This window comes from Elephas maximus, chromosome 8 (assembly GCF_024166365.1).
Source record: "Elephas maximus indicus isolate mEleMax1 chromosome 8, mEleMax1 primary haplotype, whole genome shotgun sequence".
In the NCBI taxonomy this organism is placed as follows: Eukaryota; Metazoa; Chordata; class Mammalia; order Proboscidea; family Elephantidae; genus Elephas; species Elephas maximus.
Window position 1 is genome coordinate 115,926,170 of NC_064826.1, and position 23,332 is coordinate 115,949,501.

General features: G+C 39.7%; 1 protein-coding gene across 1 annotated transcript in view; it reads right to left on the reverse strand.

Annotated features, from left to right (window-relative positions):
- ABCA13 (ATP binding cassette subfamily A member 13) overlaps window positions 1–23,332 on the reverse strand; it is a 570,776-nt gene that overhangs the window by 465,646 nt on the left and 81,798 nt on the right. The window contains 8 exon segments of the mRNA XM_049894281.1: window positions 1,807–1,946; window positions 2,571–2,776; window positions 5,146–5,322; window positions 5,566–5,666; window positions 6,485–6,612; window positions 14,100–14,299; window positions 15,986–16,150; window positions 17,750–17,883. Coding sequence (XP_049750238.1) covers window positions 1,807–1,946; window positions 2,571–2,776; window positions 5,146–5,322; window positions 5,566–5,666; window positions 6,485–6,612; window positions 14,100–14,299; window positions 15,986–16,150; window positions 17,750–17,883 — 1,251 coding nt within the window.

The window sequence follows — 23,332 nt, forward strand, 5'->3', positions numbered from 1 at the left end:
AAGACCACATACATCTGCCACAATTAACCATGTGCTGGGACATAAAGTATACCCTAACAAATTCAAAGGATTGAAATATTCAGAGTACAATCTCTCACTATAGTGGAATTAAGCTGGAAATCAATTTACAAAAAATAATAATAATTATAGACGTCTCCAAATGTTCAAAAATTAAGCAATATTCTTTTAAATAACCATGTTCAAAGAAGAAATCACAATGAAAATTAGAAAAATTGTTGAGCCAATTAATAATAAAATGATGACATATCAAAATGTGTGGACTGTAGCTACAGCTTTGCTTAAAGGAAATTTTATAGCCTTAAAACATAAAAGAAAAATATCTGAAAATCAAGCTAGAAAAAGAACAACAATCAAAACTAGTTAGTAGAAGGAAGGGAATCATGAAAATAAAAGGAAAATTAGTGAAATAGGAAGCAGATGTAAATTTGAATCAACAAAACTCAGTCCTTTGACAATACGAGTGATAAAAAATGGAGCAAGTTTTTGAGCTGAGCTAAATCTCTAGCAAGGACGGGTCCCAAGGGAAGCAAGCATGTAGCCATTAGAGAGAGACATTCTGGATTTCTATTCTTGACTTTAACGCTTAGTAGTTATATGAGGTCCAATCTCAGAAAACGAGGTAGTAATGTTACCTAACTCACTTGTTGACATGAGGATTGAATTAGATGATTCATATAAAACACAACAAACATTTGTTACCAATATTATTGAGACGCCAAACCCCAGGCCTGTCGCTAATATTCAGTGTCACTCTTTGTAGTCTATGTTTCTGGAAACAGAAGTGGGCACGGATAAGGGATAAAAAGAAGAAAAAGAGAAGAAAAGAAAGTGCAGGGCTGAACACCCCACAGCTGATTCTTTGGAGAAGCTACAGGGACCCACAGCATTGCTGTACACAAGTGTCAAGCTTCATAAGGTAACCTGTGGCAAACTCACTAAGCCTGTCTTGTGAAAGGCAGTTTTGATACTGAGAGTCACAGAAAGGGGAATTTTCTGGCAGCCTCTAAAAGCAGCAGTTTGACATTTTGTTGTTATCGTTATCTCTGTTAGGAAGAAAAAGAAAGAAAGAAGGCCAGGTGGGCATTACCACAAAAAGGAATGAGAAGCTTTCTTTCTCAATCCAAGATACAGGTGTTCTAAGGAGAAGTTGATAAGTCCACTACAAGGGAGTGATGCCAGGATATATGAGGGCTGAGCCTGATCCCCGAGGAGAGATGGAAAGACACACCAGCTCTGGGCTAGGAAGAGGACAGAGAGTCAGAAACGCAAGTACCACTCTGCCATCATCATCTCAAAAAATGGTCCTTAGGGGAACAGGGTGACTCCTGTGAATCATACAGTTGCAGATTTATAAAATTCCCATTTCGTGAAATTTTTGGTTTTTGGAGGCTGGCAAGGCCAGCGGGGAGCATACACTACATGGAACGTCTTCCCAGTGTACAGAGTGGACCTAAGTGAAGTGACAGGGCCCCACATGCAGTAAATCTGGACTCTTGTAGCTAGGGTCATGATTCGACTACCCATACAATTATTTATCACCCAAACCAGGACAAATTTGATAGTGAAAGAGGTCATTCATTGTTAGAAACTGTGCTGGGACAACCTGGTCTTATCAAAGCAGGACTTTTGGTCTTATAATTGCTGGGAGTAAATTGGGTGCAGTAGTCACAATGGCCAATTGTACTTTGAGAGCTCCCCATTTTAAACTACTCTTTATTAAATAGGCTGGTCTCTTATGAAGAGAGAGAAACACCCACATGCCTATAGTTAAGACTACTGACTTACCGAACCGGCTGCTGTGGAAACTTTCTTGCATATTCACGTTTCTAGCCACTTCACAAGTCTTCCTGATAAATCCTATGAAGGCTTTCCAGTAGTCTGTTTGTTCCAGAGACAATTGTATTTTTTCAAGTGTACGAAATAGCCTACAGTCAAAAAGAATCCACAGGAAACTGCAATTGAATAATGGTTTTCCAGATGACAGACCATTCATCAAAATACAAATATATGAAAATGCTGGGGAGTCCAGTTATGCAGGAATTTAGAATCTTTGAAAGTGTTTTCTTAATATTCATTTGTTTATGAATACCCCAACCTGATATGAAAAATGACGTAAAACTATTTATGAGAATACATAAAATATAAGTCAAGGAAAATGGAAATTGATCACACATACAATTCACAGCACCATGAAATAGAAGCAAGCCAAATTTTCTGAAAAGCCTCCCATTGGTAGTTAACACCAGTGTGTAGTGAATAAGAACTTCAGTCATGTTCTCGCCTTAGACAAAAACAGAAATCCTACATTTTTTGTGAAAATTAAGCCAATGGTTAAGCTTTTTAAAAAACTGTTTAATGTTTAAAAGTTTGTAGATGTTTTGCAATAGTACCAAAGAGGTTAATCGTTTTAAAAAGAAAAAAAAATTAAACAATCCTCTATTCATTAGAAATAGAATATACTTCTTTGATCTATCATTTCAGTAGAAGGGTAGCTGAAATCATTCTGATTTCCACCTGTTTGTAAGTTTTTTCATCAAGCACATACTCACACTGTAGAAATAAGCTGGTCCTTACAGTCAGCAGAAGAGACCTCACTCCCAGGCAAGGCATCAGCTCCCAGTGGCTGAAAGACCCGAGTACAGGAAAGGCTCACTTCTGAGAACTGCGCCTGGACTTCTGGCCAGCCCAGAAAGTCTTCAGTCATTGAAACTGGCATGTCTGTGTGTCCAATAATGACCTCTTGTAAAATACGATCCTTAACAGTAAAAGAGAGCATGGCTTGTAACAAATAAAAAAAATTAAATTGTGAGGGCTAGAGTCTTCATCTACCTCACTTAAGAGAAGTTCACTTAAACTACACAGCAAAGGCCATGCCCTGTGCGATTGTAATCATCTAAGTCACAGTTCTAGTCTCGAATTTTTATTCCCTAAGACATTATCCAATAATAAAGTAGAATGGGACCCAAATGTCATACCCATCTGAGTTAGCTAGTCTCCCCAAATGGCCCACAATGAATTACATTCACACTCTTGGTAATCCCCTCGCACAATTAGTCTAGGCTGGACTATGACTCACATTAATCCATGAAATGCATCAGCAGTGACATGTGCTAGTCACAGTCCTAGTTTTCTGAGGGCTAGCAGCTCCCACTTTCTTCCTTTTGCTTGTTTTTGGGATTTCCGAACTTCCATGGAAGAAGTCTAGCTACTCTGCTAGAGAACACTAGATGGAAAGAAAGCGGCCCAGTCATCCCAGTGCCTCAGATGAGCATCCAGAGACTCCAGCACACCTTCCATCTGATTAGAACTACACTAGAGATGCCAGGTCAGACCACCAGAAGAGCGGTCCAGTGGAGCCCAGTCAACCCACAGAGTCATGAGAGAGAATAAAATGATTTTGTTTAAGCCACTGAGGTTTGGTGGGGTCTGTTAGGCAGTGATAAATAACCTAAACAACATCAGTGAGTTTATCTCATTTATGTGAAGTCTGTAAATATTCTCATCACCAGAGACAGATACTGCTGAGTTCCTTCTCTGTCTGGGCACAACGTGTTAGGTTCATAGATACAAAGACATTTGCAACGGCCTCTCTACCAGGAAAGAGTTTATAGCTCAATAGCAGAAAAGCAAATGTGCAAACAGGTACTAGTTTTTCAAGGCTGCTTGCCCGTGGTCACATACACTTTTTCCTCTGCCTAGAGTTCTTCTCCAAGTTGCCCTTCCCTCCAAATCTTAAGCTAGTAATAGAGATAGCTAGCTGCCATTAAGTCAGCTCCAACTCATGGTGACATCAAGCACAACAGAACAAAACATTGCATGGTCCTGGGCTATCCTCATGATTGCCAGCATGTTCAAGACCACCATTGTGGCTACTGTGCCAATTCATCTCACTGAAGGTCTCCCTCACCCTCATTGGTTCTCTACTTCACCAAACATGATGTCCGTCTCCAGCATTTGATCCCTCCTGATGCTGTGTTCAAAGCAAGCCAGGAGGAAAAGTTCTGTTGTGATCCATAGGGTTTTCACTGGCAAATTTTCAGAAGCAGATCATTAGGTTTTCTTCCTAGTCTGTCTTAGTCTGAAAGCTTCACTGAAACCTGCCCACCCTGGGTGACCCTGCTGGTATTTGAAATACTGGTTGCATAGCTTCCAGCATCACAGCAACACTCAAGCTACCACCATATGAGAAACTGAGAGACAGGTGGTGGATCCAAATCTTACAGCTCTTTTAAGTCTCATCAACTCATTTCCAGATGCTAAGCCCCCATGCACTCATGGGTATCTGCCATTCTCTGGCAGAACAGTGTCCTCCTTCTGTTGATATCCCTTTTATCACACCACGTACCCAACACAAAGTAGGTGCTAAGAAATGGTTGACTGTATTAAATTATGTATGCATTACTGCCTTGATTTTTTTTTCTTTTTGCCATGACAGAGTTTTTATGTCACTGGTTTTATTACATCACTGGTTTTGGTTTTATTTCATGTATATTCTTTTTCTGGAGTAACATGATTTATAAGGAAAAAGACAAAAATGAAAGAGATAATTCTGAAAGAAATAATGAATTACAAAAAAAGTGTATGTTGCTGTTTTTAGTGCTCAGTAAGAAAAGATGGGCTCAACTTGACACAATAATGTTTACTAACAAATTGCTCAACATCCCGCAGGGCTACCTGAGTGCTCAGCAAGGGTGGCCATGTGTTCTGAGCAACGACACTCGAGGAACATGGCTTTTAAGGTCTATTACCACCAAAAGCCATAGTTTTGCTACAAGTTGATTGATCTTCAAAGATATTCCTCCACTTTTTCTAGTGCACACATTAGACATGGAGCAGGACAGGGAAGCATAGTGACCTCCCATGCTTCTTAAGTTTGAGGTGCTTTTAGGGACATCGGTTTTATGTCAACGCAGATGTGGGTAGGTTGGAAGGCACACAACCTTCCATAGCAGCTAAACAAAAGGGATGGGACTGAAGGGCAGACAGGATTCCATCCACCATTTTTAAGTGTATGACTGATGTCAATACTTCCCTTATCAAAATTCAAGGTTAAATATTGGCATATTAACCTTAAAAATGAGCCCATTGGTACTCTTGGAAGAGATTAAGTGGAGTAATACTTACAGCATCCTCTACTGAACTAATTAGCTTGTTTAAAATATTGGTCACATTGGAGGAGTTCTGTTGGCACAGCAGTCCCACTAGGCTCTCCCAAACTCTGGCATTCTGAGGACGAAGAAGGGCTTCCTGCTCAGACAAGTGTCCATTTAGGCACATATTAGTTGCATTATTCTTCAAAATCTAAAGGGTTAATGTGGGCAGGAAGGAGGTAACATTGAGAGAGATTTAGATATGCTACCCAAGGAATATAGAGATAAACAACAATAAAAATTTAAAAACAAAACACGAATTTCTTCAAAACCTTGCCTATCATTCCCTTTATTTTGTTAGCACAATTCACAACAGGAGCAAAACTGAATATTGCATGAGTTTCTTCAACATTTTATAAAAATTGTTTATTTATGATCTTTGGCTGTGGTTTACCTGCTTTAACTTCCAAAAGACCATGTCCATTTCCAGTTTCAATTGGTCAGATTTATCCAGTTTAGAAGAGTTAGCTGACATCTCCAGGTGAATGAGGACTTCTGTAAGATTGACAAATAGATGTGCTATTCGCCTAATGTAAGGTGTTCCAAGCTTGACTGCCACACCTGGCTGCGAATCGATCAACTGAATTCTAAAAATGTATTGTAGCACACTTGAACTGTTTTCATATAGCTTATTATCTTTCTTAGAGAGGAAAACTCAAAAAGACATTTTAATACCATTTTATCCTTTCCAAAGACTCCTGAGTATGGAGTCTTAGTTGCTGGAGAGGTTTAGTTCAAAACCAGCATCCCTCTCATTTATTCTCTCTTTATTTGGAGAAGATGGAAAGCCCCTGTTCACTTGGGCTAAAGTACAAACTTGCTAGTGACCACTTTGGAGGAGGACAGAAAGAAAAACACAACAGTCAATGGAAGCTTAAAGAAGAGCATTCTGCAAACCAAGGAGAAAAGCACCCTTCCCTCCAGACGCCAAGGAGCAAAGAGGGGGAAACCAGAATCAGGATGATTCCAAGCAATGCTTGCTGGTCCCTTCCCAGCCTGAGAACCATGGATGATGGTATGAATGTACAACTGAGACCCCAGTCCTTGGAAATCCCCTGCTATCCCCACACTAAAGGGTCACATAGCACAGAAGAACACATCCTTCACTGTGGCAGCATTCTTTATTGACCCTTGCTGTGGCATATCTGGAATATCCCAGAAAGTCTCAGATTAGAGCATACATATATATATATTACCAGCATAATTTATCTCCAAACTTCACAAAGCTATCAGGCGGCTTCAGGTCAGTTTCCCAATAAATTTCTTGCTTGCTCTCAGTGAGTCAGTGACAAATAACACTAGAGCCAGGTTACCTTGGACGAAACGTAAATTCTGGGTGATGGCTTTCCGGAGGGCGCTGTCCAGCTGGAGCAACCACTGCAGAGCGGGCCACCGGGGCAACATTTGCAGCAAGCTCTGCAGTCTCAGCAAATGCGGGAATCTGGGGCAAAGACAGACAAACAAACCGAGGGGGAGAGCAGTCCAACGTGCCACCCGGGGAAACGGAAAGTCTGCTCCTAAGAAGAGATCTCATTGCTTTCGGAAGTGTGCTCAGAGGCTGACAGTTCCGCTTCATCGCATGCTTATAATCAGGTACTAGACAAATTGCACTGCTTGAATTGGCTGACTTTGGGGTATTTTTAGGTCCTGAATATGGATTAAACTTTCTCCTTTACCCCAAAACAGGAAAGTATATTCTTAGTAGTGTGTAAAAGAAGTGAGTGTTAGGAGAAAGTTCAAGGTTAGATTTAAAAACATATGCCTTGCAGCCTCCAGTTATCAGGCACAGAAAAATAATTTGAGTAAAGTTTCCGAATGTGAGCCACTGTGTGGCAGAGTGCAGTGCAAACTGAGGAGGGCGAATTAGCAACTTCTATAAGATTCTCAAAGGCCGAATAGCCAGGCAATCCACACGTCTTTCACATGCAGAAGGAGCTTCCAACCTAGTGCCATTTTCCAAGACTATATTTTCAAGTTTTTCACCTTGAAAGCCAGTCAGAAAGGTCACCAGGAATCTATCTCAAGGACTGCCATTGTGGGAGCCGTATCTACCTCCCTGCCTGAATGTCTGTTGGGGAGAAAGAGGCGAAGGGCTTGAGGGACTCCTTCTCTAGGCTCCAGCCTATTCAGGAAGATGATGTGTTCCTGGACAGGGTGAGGAAACAACCAGGAGATTATCTGAGAATATAATGACTCTGGGAAAGAGAAGGTACTGAACTGAGAATTAAATGTTGGAGTCTTGAAGATAAAGACGCAGCGCACACTGTCGGCAGAATTGTTCCAGAGTAAGAAGTCTGGAATCTCTAAGTCTTTGTGGCAAGTGCATAGAATCTTCAACCCAGGAGAAAGAAGTTAAAGGTAAAGAAAAACAGAAAGTTGTTGCTACAGGAGCCCAACCAAAATGCCTGACTGAAGGAGTCATGTCAAAGAATTTGAGCTCCTGGTTCCACTGAGACCTTTCTGCCACCTTGATAGGTCTCTTTACAGCATCTCAATAGTCCTGGCTTAAAGGCAGGCTGGATCAATAGCTGCTGCTGTTCTGTAGCTGGTGTGCTTATGGGTCTGACCACTTGAAAAATAAGTCAACAATTAGCTGTTGAGATAGGGTAGGAAAAAAAGGAGCTGTGATTTCCTGGACCAGAGCTGATGTTAAAAGATTTACAGTCTCCTGCTGAGGGTGACTATGAGCCTTATAAAGATGAGAAGAAGGCTTAAGGCAGATGCCTGTTGGATTTAATGCAAGGTTTAAGATGAAGAGGAGACACAAGAATACAAGCTTGGAAAAGATGTAATAGAAATGGCAGCAGGTAACAGAAACAGCAACAATGAAAAACGCAAAGGTGGAGAAGGAAGCACTCAAGACAAAACAGGAGAGACAGCTGTGAGCCTTACCTTTGCTGACAAAGTAGATGGCATGGAGAACAAGGAAACCTCACACACACACAAATAAGGATTACGCCTGCTGGAAGGGGACTCACGGCTCCATACAAAAGGAAAATAAAAAGCCTATACACCAAAAATAATATCAACAAAACAAATGGCAGCATCTTAGAGGTATGTATGAAGGGACACCTGTGTATGAAAACCAGTGAACTTGTAAAAAAAAGGTTGGAGTGGGGGAGAGTTTCAAAAGCGAGATAAACTGATGTCAGTGAAATATTTATCAGCCAAATTTATGAGTGTCTACAAAATGTGGGACACTCTCGACACAAGGATTCTCACTGATAACCCATGTAACAACCTGACGAAGTGAGCAGAATCATCTCTTTTTTACAGATGAAGAACAGGGCCATTGAATTCTGCACCAGGGCTCCAGCAGACAAAGAGGTTTCTAACTAGAAAGCAAGCGCCTTAGAAGCCATCTAGTGATGTCATCACTAATGAGGAGGCCTAGGAAGATGAACCAAGGGCCCAAGAGTGGCACAGTTGACACAGTTGCTTGTTACCCAGATAGCCACAGGGAGGCAGTTTTGCTATTATCTAGAACGAAAGGCCCTGGAAGGAGAAATGGGGGCTCAAAAGCTCGATCATACACCCCACACATAGCAGAAGGGTCACAAAGCTATGTTTGGGCCATCTTTGTGACCCTGAAGTGTGTGTGAAAATTTTGTATGGGATCAGGGAAGAGTTAGGGTACTCAAGCCTGAGTTCTTAAAAAAAAAAAAATTTTTTTTTTTTTTTTTAGGGTGGGTTTAATATTTCACTTTCTTAATCCCTCTATGAGGAGCCCTAGTTGCACAATGGTTATGAGCTCGGCTGCTGCCTAAGAGGTTTGCGGTTGGGACCCATGCAACAGCTCCGTGGAAGAAAGGTCTGGCGATCTGTCCCTATAAAAATTTGTGGTTGTTGTATTATATGCCATCAAGTCAATTGCAACTCCTGTACTCTGTCTCATCCTATAGGACAGAGTAGAACTGCCTCATAGGATTTCTTAGGCTGTATTTTTTTTTTTTTTTTAATCTTTATGAGAGTAGAACACCAGGTCTTGTCTCCCGTGGAGCGGCTGGTGGGTTCAAACCATCAACTTTCAGTTAGCAGCCAGGCACTTTTAATGTCTAGAAAACACTATGGGGCAGCTCTACTCAGTCGTGGGATCACTACGAGTCAAAATCAACTTGATGATGCCTAACATTCCCTTTGTGAAACAAGAGCCACGCAGGATTTCCTAGTATCCTCTCACCTCTTATCTGTCAGGGAGCAGGCACAGGACCCTGGACAAAATGGGAGGGTGCATTTGAGGGTTTTGGGAAAATTAAGGTGACATAACATGACGTTTCTATTAAAATGCATTAAAGAGGCAGAGACTTAATTTTATGTTTTAAAACAGTAACCCAAGGAGACCAGCAAGGAAGTCTAGCTAACTGTTTCTTCAAAAGCCAGATACTGTTTTCTAACTTCATTCCAGAAAATTTGAAAGAGTTACAAATGTTTAGAGTTGCTCTTGTTATGTATATCATAAAAAAAAAAAAGCTGCCGCATAAAATTTTGACATCACAATGCTCTCTTCAATGTACAGGACAAAGAAGAGTTTCTGTGATCTGTGGGTTTGAGAAATCTTACTGCTCTCTTCCAGGGAGTTGCTTAACTTCACGGGGGCAATAAAGTTTACCAACTTACAACAAACTCCCACACATACTGGAGAAAAAAATTCCAGTGTTGTAACAGCATCAGCCATTTTGGTCAATAAATTTTGGTTATCTTAAAATATAAAAAATATATATATAATTTTATGTTTTCAAAAATGAACAAGATTCACTTTTTCCCACTTCCAAAATATTTCTGGACCTCATGTAAAAATAGCATCTATACCAATTTTAAAATAAATATGAAAACTGGTAGTGTCTTATATAAAAGTACATCTAAAATATGATTGTTCACTTCAGAACAAAAACCAACTCTCAGCAAAATAGGAATTGAAGGAAAATTCCTCAACATAATAAAGGGCATTTATACAAAGCCAATAGCCAACATCACTCTAAATGGAGAGAGCCTGAAAGCATTTCCCTTGAGAACGGGAACCAGACAAGGATGCCGTTTATCACCGCTCTTATTCAGCATTGTGCTAGAAGTCCTAGCCAGAGCAATTAGGCTAGACAAAGAAATAAAGGGCATCCAGATTGTCAAGGAAAAAGTAAAATTATCTCTATTTGCAGATGACATGATCTTATACACAGAAAACCCTAAGGAATCCTCCAGAAAACTACTGAAACTAATAGAAGAGTTTGGCAGAGTCTCAGGTTATAAGATAAACATACAAAAATCACTTGGATTCCTCTACATCAACACAAACAACATTGAAGAGGAAATCACCAAATCAATATCATTCACAGTAGCCCCCAAGAAGATAAAATACATAGGAATAAATCTTACCAAAGACGTAAAAGACCTATACAAAGAAAACTACAAAGTACTAGTGCAAGAAACTAAAAAGGACCTACATAAGTGGAAAAACATACCTTGCTCATGGATAAGAAGACTTAACATAGTAAAAATGTTTATTCTACCAAAAGCCATCTATACATACAATGCACTTCCGATCCAAATTCCAATGACATTTTTTAATGTGATGGAGAAACAAATCACCAACTTCATATGGAAAGGAAAGAAGCCCCGGATAAGTAAAGCATTACTGAAAGAGAAGAAGAAAGTGGGAGGCCTCGCTCTACCTGATATTAGAACATATTGTACAGCCACAGTAGTCAAAACAGCCTGGTACTGGTACAGCAACAGGCACATAGACCAATGGAACAGAATTGAGAACCCAGATATAAATCCATCCACATATGAGCAGCTGATATTTGACAAAGGCCCAGTGTCAGTTAATTGGGGAAAAGATAGTCTTTCTCTTGAGACTGTGTTGTCATCTCCTGTCTGGAGGGGGGATGGGAGGATAGAGAGTTGGAAGCTGGCAAAATTGTCACGAAAGGAGAGACTGGAAGGGCTGACTCATTAGGGGGAGAGCAAGTGGGAGTACGGAGCAAGGTGTATATAAACTTATATGTGACAGTTTGACTTGATTTGTAAACGTTCACTTGAAGCTCAATAAAAGTTAATAAAAAAAAAAGATAGTCTTTTTAACAAATGGTGCTGGCATAACTGGATGTCCATTTGCAAAAAAATGAAACAGGACCCATACCTCACACCATGCACAAAAACTAACTCTAAGTGGATCAAAGACCTAAACATAAAGACTAAAATGATAAAGATCATGGAAGAAAAAATAGGGACAATGTTAGGAGCCCTAATACAAGGCATAAACAGAATACAAAATATTACCAAAAATGACGAAGAGGAACCAGATAACTGGGAGCTTCTAAAAATCAAACACCTATGCTCATCTAAAGACTTCACCAAAATGTAAAAAGACCACCTACAGATTGGGAAAAAATTTTCACCTATGACATCTCTGACCAGTGCCTGACCTCTAAAATCTATATGATTCTGTTAAAACTCAACCACAAAAAGACAAACAACCCAATCAAAAAGTGGGCAAAGGATATGAACACACACTTCACTAAAGAAGATATTCAGGCAGCTAACAGATACATGAGAAAATGCTCTCGATCATTAGCTATTAGAGAAATGCAAATTAAAACTACGATGAGATTCCATCTCACTCCAACAAGGCTGGCATTAATCCAAAAAACACAAAATAATAAATGTTGGAGAGGCTGCGGAGAGATTGGAACTCTTATACATTGCTGGTGGGAATGTAAAATGGTACAACCACTTTGGAAATCTATCTGGCATTTTCTTAAAAAGTTAGAAATAGAACTACCATACAACCCAGAAATCCTACTCCTCGGAATATACCCTAGACAAATAAGAGCCTTTACACGAACAGATATATGCACACCCATGTTTATTGCAGCATTGTTTATAATAGCAAAAAGCTGGAAGCAACCAAGGTGTCCATCAATGGATGAATGGTTAAATAAATAATGGTATATTCACACAGTGGAATACTATGCATTGATAAAGAACAGTGAGGCATCTGTGAAACATTTCATAACATGGAGGGACCTGGAAGGCATTATGCTGAGTGAAATTAGTCAGATGTAAAAGGACAAATATTGTATAAGACCACTATTATAAGATCTGGAGAAATAGCATAAAGTGAGAAGAACACATACTTTTGTGGTTATGAGGGGGGGAGGGAGGGAGGGTGGGAGAGGGTTATTTACTGATTAGTTAGTAGATAAGAACTACTTTAGGTGAAGGGAAGGAGAATACTCAATACACGGAAGGTCAGCTAAATTGGACTGGACCAAAAGCAAAGAAGTTTCTGGGATAAACTGAATGCTTCGAAGGTCAGCGGAGCAAGGGCGAGGGTTTGGGGACTATGGCTTAAGGGGACCTCTAAGGCAATTGGCAAAATAATTCTGTTATGAAAACATTCTGCATCCCACTTTGAACTGTGGCATTTGGGGTCTTAAATGCTAACAAGCGGCCATCTAAGATGCATCAATTGGTCTCAACCCACCTGGATCAAAGGAGAATGAAGGACACCAAGGTCACACGATAACTCTGAGCCCAAGAGACAGAAAGGACCACATGAACCAGAGGCTTACATCATCCTGAGACCAGAAGAACTAGATAGTGCCCGGCCACAGCCGATGACTGCCCTGACAGGGAGCACAACAGAGAACCCCTGAGGCAGCAGGAGAACAGTGGGATGCAGACCCCAAATTCTCATAAAAAGACCAGACTTAATGGTCTGACTGAGACTAGAAGACTCCCGGCGGTCATCGTCCCCAAACCTTCTGTTGGCCCAGGACAGGAATCATTCCCGAAGACAACTCATCAGACATGGAAGGGACTGGACAATGGGTTGGAGAGAGATGGTGATGAAGAGTGAGCTACTTGTATCAGGTGGACACTTGAGACTGTGTTGGCATCTCCTGTCTGGAGGGGAGATGGGAGGGTAGAGAGGGTTAGAAACTGGCAAAATCATCATGAAAGAAGAGACTGGAAGGAGGGAGCGGGCTGACTCATTAGGGGGAGAGTAAGTGGGAGTATGGAGTAAGGTGTATATAAGCTTATATGTGACAGACTGACTTGATTTGTAAACTTTCACTTAAAGCACAATAAAAATTATTTTTTAAAAAAAAGAAAAAACAAATACCAAAGGTATGCAACCTAAAATCCAGGAAGTTGGCAACTTCTCAACTATTATTTCCCTTTTAGATTGTTTTTAGCATCTAAACAGACATCAGGATTCCTGAAAATAGTTACCATCATGGTGATGGCCCACAATAAAATTACTGGATTTTCTACTTGCTAACTAGGAATTAAATGTCTAGGTGTCATTTTACAGAATTCATTTCTAAGCAGTATCATCATGCATTCTTTAGAATTTAGCGTCATTAGTCTAATACATTGCATTGGGCAAATCTGCTGCAAAAGACCTGTTTAAATTGTTAAAAAGCAAAGACGTCACTTTAAGGACTAAGGTGCACCTGACCCAAGCTGTAGTGTTTTCAATTGCCTCATATGCATGTGAAAGCTGGACAATGAATAAGGAAGACGAAAGAAGAATTGATGCCTTTGAATTACTGTACTAGCAAAGAATATTGAATATTCCATGGACCGCCAGAAGAACAAACAAATCTGTTTTGGAAGAAGTACAGCCAGGATGCTGCTTAGAAGTGAGGATGGCGAGACACTTTCTCACATAATTTGGAATTGTTATCTGGAGAAGGACATCATGCTTGGTAAAGCAGAGGGGCAGCAGAAAAGAGGAAGACCCTCAATGAAATGGATTGACACAGTGGCTGCAACAATGGGCTCAAGCATAACAATGATTATGAGGATGGCACAGGACTGGGCAGGCAGTGTTCCGTCCTGTCGAACGCTATGAGTTGGAACCAACTCAATGGCACCTAACAACAAGTCTAATAAATAATAAAACAGGAAAATGTGATTTACATCTTTGGAGATTTATGGCTGCCTTTTGTGCCATCTGCTGCCAAGCTGTCATTCAAGAGGAGAAGCAGAGAGTGCAAAGCTTCTGCCACCTTCCATGGCTTGCTCTCCACCTCAAACTGATCCCTGAGGGTCTCCAGGCATTGCCCAGTCCCCGTGAGCATCTTCTCAAGGAGGTCACCCTTTTGCCCCTGATCAAGCACCTGCAAATTTAAAAACAAAAATATTATCACTAATAAAAATAAATTAAAAAGCATAGTAATTGGTTAGGAAATTCATGCTAGACCACATTCAATTTTTATTTTGCTGGCATATTGAAATTCTGTTATAATTGTGTTATGAGTTAGCTTCTATTCAGAAGTTAATGATTTTAAATTGCAACAATGTATGCATGTAACTTTTAAAATTTGTCCGTATTTCCCTCTTTCATTCCCTAATTACTATTCCCAAAACAGAAGGCAACAACACAAATTCCTTAAGAAATAAAATACTATCTAAAAACTAAGCAAGTAGAACATGCTGACATGCTTAAAAAAAAAAAAGGAGAACATAAATACATTAATATACTTTGAATATATAAAAATATATATACATTAATTAATACATCATTACTAAATACCACTTTTGGTCAAGGACTTGAGGATGATGACAGTAAAGGCAATTAGTATTGCAGTTTATCATCAATATTTACACCAAAATAGATCAGTAATGCCCAAACAATATATCACAGTGAAATGCTTGATGGGCATTTACACGTGCTAAATAATCCTCAATTAACCATGAATGTAAGTTATTTAGATAATATACAAAGCACACAGGCTTTTTGCTGCTGGTCACATTAATGCCATCACTTGATCATTTTACTGCCAGATAGATTTAAGTGCTACCAAGTTTATAATATTGCTGTTGTGCGCTGTTGGCCAATTCCAACTCATAGCGACCCTATATGAAAGAGTAGAACTGCCCCATAGGGTTTCCTAGGATGAAATCTTTACCGGAGTAGATCACCAGGTCTTTTTCTTTGTGGAGCAGCTGTTGGATTCAAACCATAAATGTTTTGGTTAGCAACCAAGCGCTTAACCACTGTTCTACCAGGGCTCCTAGTTTACAATGACACCTATATTTTTTTAACAATGTTTTCTCCACTGTTTGAGATTATGACCTTTACCAGCGATACATATTAGGAAAGAAAAGTTGGTGAGGTATGTTCTTTGCAATGGGAAATATAATGCTTGATAAAGCAAATGGAAAGTAATTGTCATGTGGGCCTCTGCTTCGCTCCTTCTCCAGATCCTCCCCCAAAACTGAAAGTTTTGAACTAGCCGTGGCCATCGTGGGCTTCTGAGGTCATCAGTAATAATCACTGTAGTATCTGCAGGTGCTTAGCAGGCACTGTGCAACAGAAAGCACTTCTGACAAAAGCTAACTGTAGCCACCTGGCTATTTACTTTTAAGTCATAGTCACTGGTGGTTCCCTGTGCTTCTTGTTAACACTGAAGTGAGGAAAAGTCAGATAAGTACTCAAAATGATGCACGGATGCTAAAATACCAGCAATCAAAATAGCCCTGGTGAAAATCTCACATATCAATAATACATTGTGGTTTTAGGAACCTCTGAGCAGCCAGGTTATTTTTGTAAACCAAAGTCTTCCAGCAGGCCAAGATGGACTTTTTGGTCAAGTGAATACGGAAGGCCTTATGAGTTGTGACCTGGTGTTGTGTACACAGTATAAGTTGTACATAACCAGGATGTTGGAATCCTTAGGACTTTCTGGGAAGGACATATAAGCCAACAGTTGAAAGATGTGGGAAAACATGAGTGGATTTGAGCATTCTTCGTATTTTTATAATAGCACATATTAGGAAAGAATGGCTTTCATATTGAATACCTGTTTGTAGACTTGGAGCCAGCTAACTGCATGGACAAGATAGTCTTTGGCTTCTGACCACTTGGAATCACAGTCTCCAGGGTGACCCTCTCCACCAGTTTCATCCTCTGATGTGCTGAACAAGGCTGAACACACCATCCACTCTAACAACCTGTCTGTGGGAATCTGGCAAGGGTATGGAAAATATGTACAAGTGAAGCCTTTTTCTAGAACAGTTCTCTCCTAAGAATAATACCATAATCTTACAAAAGTAAATTTTGCTTGGTCGAAGAAGTAATAGGGATCAGGATTGTTGCTTATGAGGTCTATGTAAAGTTACCTTGAAGAGAGGAGGAAAATTAATTACATTTTTCAGGATAATCTAGAATCAATAGGAGCAGCTACTTCTCAAGATCAATGACTAGGGCAGGATATCCTCACACTTGTGCCAAAAGCAAACATGGGCTGACTCGGTTTAACTGATATTTTGTGTTAACAAATTCGCTTTGCTTGGAACAAGGAACAATTTCTTTTCTAAATATCAAAAAAAGATGGAATTGAGAGCTTTCAAATGGAGTTTCTGGGTCACAATTTTAAGCCCTACAGGAGGTGGGTGGTTAATAAAATTGTGTGACGGCAGGCGGGTATGAGATAAGAAGCAAGAAACTGCTTGTATCGCATCCAAGTATAACCCCTGCCCAGTGGACCAGATTCTCCAATGCCACGCCAGCATGTAAGTCAGCAGGCTGTGTGTGGATGGCAGGCCAGCAGCCCACACCCCAGACTAAGACCACAAATTCAGTGGGAGGGGTCAGCATAGCCTCAGACAGGGAAAATGAGACTCCCAGGACACTGAAATACAGAGAGGACAGGAGAGAAGGGGACGTGCAAATCCAAGGGTCAAAAGCAGCTGTATGCACAAAAAACAGTGACAGCATTTAGATGGAAAAGTGCTACCAGAAAGTCTTGGGTGTAGGAATGCACAGAGGCCCCAAAGGGAAATAGGTATTTACCCTGCTATATGCCATTCATGTGGGGCGAGTCCCCTAAAAGGAGAAGGTTGCTCTTCTCCAAACATTCAGTAGCTCAAGCCTGACCAAAAAGCTGCAGCAGAAAAACTCTCACCTTGGAGGTGGGGTTTCGAAAAGGGGTCAGTGGACTAAAGGGAGACAGACGTGTAGCTCTTGGATTCTGTGCCATCCAAGGCAAAAGTGCTCACTCATGAGCTGATGTGAAGAAAGGAAACTGCAGATAATATCCCTCCCAGAGCTTCAGGGATATCAGGGGGCCAACTCCTGAGAAGTTGTCTTGGCCAACCTCCACACTGTGCACAGTTTGGAAAGTGTGGTTCAAACCTGGTAAGTCTAGCTGTGGTCCAGAACTTTCACCTCCTAAAGATAATCATCTGTCTACCTGGAGAAACATGTCATGGGCCACCCCACGCTCCTGCTGCTGCCCCATCTTCCTGTCCAGAAGATGTCTAGTCTTCCTATGCTTCAGACGCTAGTCTTCAGATGATCACCACCCCCCCCCCCCACCTGACCTGGCCGGTTCCCATTTGTTCCGAGAGCAGTGAAGTGCCCTATTACTTCCAAACTGCCTTTGAGTGCTGGGAAAAATACATAAGGTAGGGAAAAAGTGATAGCAGGGTTCCACTATGTCCAAAGAGCTCAGATTTTAATGGAGAACTCTCCTATCCTCCACTGTCTCCCATTGCCACCACCCGCCCTGTCCTGTACCATATCATTCTACATTCACTGTCGGTGACAAATCAGACATGGGTACCTCCTTTAGTTCAGCTGAATAATTCAGGATTCGTTCTGAGTGAAGTTCATCAAAACCAAATCGGGATTTCAGATCAGACTGGACCAGCTGTGGATCCCACACCATATCCTTCAAGGATAGGTTGTATCCTGACTCTATGAAATAAGAGGATGTTTTATAGTCAGTTGTTTTAACATTTTGACATGTTCAATGTAATTCAGAAAAACTGCCATCTTTGTTTCAAAAAGCAAAGCAATTGAAGACAAAATACCATTTGGGCTATCAAATAGGAAAAGAGAACAGAAGCTAGTACTCGATACTATTGAAAGTGTGGTGAGATGGCCCATGCTCCCTCGCTTAAATGATTGCAAAATTTCTAGATCATAATTTGATAATATATTTCAAAAGCCTTATAAAATTCAAATTAATGAAACCAGTAATTTCATATGTACAAATCTATCTCAGAAACTTATTAAGATACATGAACAAAAATTAATATTTTTTTATTGATAGGTGCCATCGAGTCATTTCCAACTCATAGCAACCTTATGTATAAAAGAATGAAACATTGCCCTATCCTGTGCCATTTTAACAATCATTGCTATGTTTGGGCTCATTGTTGCAGCCACTGTGTCAATCCATCTCTTTGAAGGTCTTCCTCTTTTTCACTAACTGCATACTTTACTAAGCATGATGTCCTTCCCCAGGCACTGGTCCCTGTTAATAACAGGTCCAAAGTACTTAACACCAAGTTACACCATCCTTCTAAGGAGCATTTTGGCTGTACTTCTTCCAAGACAGATTTGTTCGTTCTTCTGGCAGTCCGTGGTATATTCAGTGTTTCTTTGCCAACACCATAATTCAAAGGCGTCAATTCTTCTTCAGTCTTCCTTATTCATTGTCCAGCTTTTGCATGCATACAAAGGTGATTGAAAATACTATGGCTTGGGTCAGGCATACATACCTTAGTCCTCAAGGTGGTATCTTTGCTTTTTAACAATTTAAAGGTCTTTTGCAGCAGATTTGCCCAATGCAATACATCCTTTGATTTCATGACTGCTGCTTACATAGTTGTTGATTGTAGGTTCAAATAAAATAAAATCCTTAACAACTTCAATATTTCTTCCATTTATCATGATGTTTCTTGTTGGTCCAATTGTGAGGATTTTTTGCTTTCTATATGTTAAAGTGTAATCTATACTGAAGGCTGTAGCCTTTGAGCTTCATCATTAAGTGCTTCAAGTCCTCTTCACTTTCAGCAAGCAAGGTTGTGTCATCTGCATGTCACGGGTTGTTTATGAGTCTTCCTCCAATCCCAATGCCAGGTTCTTTATCATATAGTCCAGCTTCTCAGATTGTTTGCTCAGCATACAGACTGAATAAGTATGGTGAAAGGATACCACCTGGTCGCAAGATTTTCCTGACTCTAAACCAGTTGTTCCATTCAAACAACTGTCTCTTGGTCTATGTACAGGTTCCACTTGAGCACAGTTAAATGTCCTGGAATTCTTGTTCTTCACAATGCTATCCATAATTTGTTATGATCCATGCAGTTGAATCCTTTGCATAGTCAATAAAACACAGGTAAACACCTTCCTGGTAGTTCCCGCTTTCAGCCAAGGTCCATCTGACATCAGCAATGATGTCCCTCGTTCCACATCCTCTTCTGAATCCAGCTTGAATTTCTGGCAGTTTCCTTTCAAAGTAATGCTTTAACCTTTTTAAAATTATCTTCAGCAAAATCTTAATTGCAAGTGATATTAATGATATTGTTCAATAATTTCTGCATTCTGTTAGATCACCTTTCTTTGGAATGGGCACAAATATGCATGTCGTCCAGTTGGTTGGCCAGGTAGCTATCTTCAAAACTTCATGGCATAGACAAGTGGGCACTTCCAGGGTTACATCTGTTGGCTGGAACATCTTAACTCCTGGAGCCATGTTTTTTTGCCAATGTCTTCAGTGCAGCTGGATTTCTTCCATCAGTACAATGGGTTCTTAATGATATACTACCTCCTACTCTACTCTGTCCTGCAGGGTCACTATGAGTTGGAATTGACTCTACAGCACTGGGTTTTTTTTGGGTAAAATGGTTGAACATTGACCGATTATTTTTGACAGAGTGATTGTATGTATTCCTCCTACCTTTTTTTGATGCTTCCTGCATCATTCAATATTTTACCCACAGAATTGTCAGCATTGCAACTCAAGTCTTGAATTTTTCCTTCAGTTCTTTCAGCTTGAGAAATGCCAACATGTTCTTCTCTTTTGGTCTTCTATCTCCAGATCTTTGCACATTTCATTATAATACTTCACTTAGTCTTATCAAGCCTTTGAAATCTTCTGTTCAACTCTTTTACTTCATTATTTCTTCCATTCGTTTTAGCTAACCTATGTTCAAGAACAATTTTCAGAGTCTCTTCTGACATCCATTTGGGTCCTTTCTTTCTTTCTTGTCTTTTTAATGACCTCTTGTTTTCTCCATGTATGATGTCCTTGATGTCATCCGACAACTTGCCTGATCTTCAGTCATTAGTGTTCAGTGTGCCAAATCTGTTCTTAAGATGGACTCTAAGTTCAGGTGGGATATACTCAAGGTCATACTTTGGCTCTCTTGGGTTTGGTTTAATTTTCTTCAGCTTCAGCTTGAACTTGCACATAAGCAGTTGATGGTCTGTTCCGCAGTTGGCTCCTGGCCTTGTTCTGACTGATGAATTGAGTATCTCCATCATCTTTCTCCACAGATGTATTTGATTTGATTCCTATGTATTTCATCTGACAAAGTCCATGTGTATAGTCACCATTAATGTTGCTGAAAAAAGGAATTTCTAATGAATAGGTCATTGGTCTTGCAAAATTCTGTCAGGAAATCTCCAGCATTGTTTCTATCACCAAGATCCTATTTTCCAACTACTGATCCTTCTTCTTTGCTTTGAACTTTCATATTCCAATCAACATTAATTACCAATGCATCTTGATTGCATGTTTTATCAATTTCAGACTGCAGAAGTTGATAAAATCTTCAATTTCTTTTTCTTTGGCCTTAGTGTTTAGTGCATAAATTTGAATAATAGTCATATTAACTAGTCTTCCTTGTAGGAGTATGGATGTTTTCCTATCACTGACAGTGTTGTATTTTAGGATAGATCTTGAAATGTTCTTTTTGACAATGAATGTGACACCATTCCTCTTCAATTTGTCATTCCTGTCATAGTAAATCATATGATTGTCTGATTCAAGATGGCCAATACCAGTCTATTTCAGCTCATTAATGCCTAGGACATTGATCTTCAAGCATTTCATTTCATTTTTAACAATTTCCAATTTTTCTAGACCATTCTACTTACATTGCCTGTTCCATTTATTGATGACTGCTTGCAGCTGTTTGCTCTCATTTTGAGTTGTGCCACATCAACAAATGAAGGTTCCAAAAGCTTGACTCCATCATCACCATTAAGGTCGACTCAATTTTGAGGAGGCAGTTCTTACCCGGTCATATTTTGAGTGACTTCCAACCTGAGGCACTCGTCTTCCGGCACTATATCAGACAACGTTCTACTGCCATTAATAAGGTTTTTACTGGTCAATTTTTTTTTTTTTTTTTTTTGGAAGTGGATCACTAGGTCCTTCTTCCTATTCTGTGAGTGGAAGCTCCACTGAAACCTGTCCACTATAGGTGACACTGCTGGTATTTGAAATATCGGTGGCATAGCCTCTAGCAAAATAGCAACATGCAAGCCACCACAGTAAGATAATCTGACAAACAAGTGGTGGAAAAATTGATATACAATGATGTTATCCCATTAGCTTTAAAATGATTAAATATTGAAAACCCTCTAAGCATCTAGCGACAGGGAAAAGGATAAATTATGGTGTATTCAAAACAAAATACTGTGGAGTCTTTAAAACTGTGTTTCCAGAGATTATTTAAAGTCATAGGAAAATGTCCCCCTAAGAGAAGGACGGCAGGGGTGGGTTTTAAGAGAAGGAATCATGATATAAAACTCACAATCTACCCAATCAACTCAGCAACATCAGCTAAAAGTGGCACAGCCTAAATAAAAGCCCAAGACTCCCAAGGTTTGACAAAATCTCTAGGGAATATAACCTAGCAATTGAAACATAAATTCCAAGGTGAAACTTTATCTAAAACTCAGCAACTAGATAGTTTAACAGTGTGATTCACAATCATCTCCTAAGTGCCTGCACTTGCCTAGCGATGTAAAACCATTTTCACATACATGGTCTCATGTAATCCTTAAATGTCTGAAATCTATACAAAAGGTATAATTATACCATTTGCAGAGAATAACCAAGTCAAAGAGGGTTTCAGGAATTTACTAAAGATAGGACAGAAACCAGACTCTTAGTTTACAGTCTTATTTTCTTTGCATGGCATCCTGGGAAAGAAAAAGATTGATTCTAATGTTTAAACTATCATTTATTTTATGTTGAAGATGTAGCAGGACCTAGGCTACATTTCCCATGTGAGGCCTGTTCTCTAGAAACTCTATAAGTCAGGTACTGTTGTTATCCCCTTTTTAGAGAGAAGGAAGCTAACATTTAAAGTCATTAAGGTGACACTCTGAATTTAGTCACTTAAGGTCCCATTCACTTGAATGTAAAGAAAACACTAGTCTTCACAACTGGACCAATAAGCAACATCATGATAAATGGAGAAGAAATTGAAGTTGTCAATTACTTCATTCTACTTGGATCAACAATCAACATCAGTGGAAGAAGCAGTCAAGAAATCAAATGATGTATTTCATTGGGCAAATTTGCTGCCAAAAAAAAAAAAAAAAACTCTTTAAAGTTTTAAGGAGTAAAGGTGTCATTTTGATGAATAAGGTGTGCTTGACCCAAGCCATGGTCTTTTCAATCACCTCATATGCATAAGAAAGTTGGATAATGAAAAAGGAATACAGAATTGATGCATTTGAACTGTAGCATTGGCAAAGAATATTGAATATACTGTGGACTGCCAGAAGAGCAAAAAATACATATATATAGTCTTAGAAGAAATACAACCAGAATCTTCCTTAGAAGTGAATATTGAGAGACAACTTGTTTACTTTAAACGTGTCATCGGGAAAGACCACTTGCTAGAAAAGGACATCATGTTTGCTAGAGGGCCAATGAAAATGTGGGAAACCCTCAATAAGATGGATTGACACAATAGCCATGATACTAGACTTAAACATACCAATGATCATGAAGATGACACAGGACAGGTCAATGTTTCATTCTATTATACATAAGGTTGCCACGAGTCAGAGTAGACTCGATGGCAAGTAACAACAACAAGGTATTATTTCTAGCTTAAACTATGATTCAAATTCAGACAATCTAATTCCAAAACTTGACTTCTGACCACTAATCTTTCCTGCTCTCAGAATGGGCTGGAATTATCCATGGGTTTCCAAAAAGAAGAGAAAAAATTAATAACATCAAGTCTATGAATGGGTATATAACTATAAAGTAATTGTTAATATATGAAAGAAAACTTAGATTCTGAAATTCATTGTTTAATAACAGAGTCAAGAATATGCTGATCAACAATTTCAATGAATAATGTGAGTTGGCTCAAAGCCACTGACATGA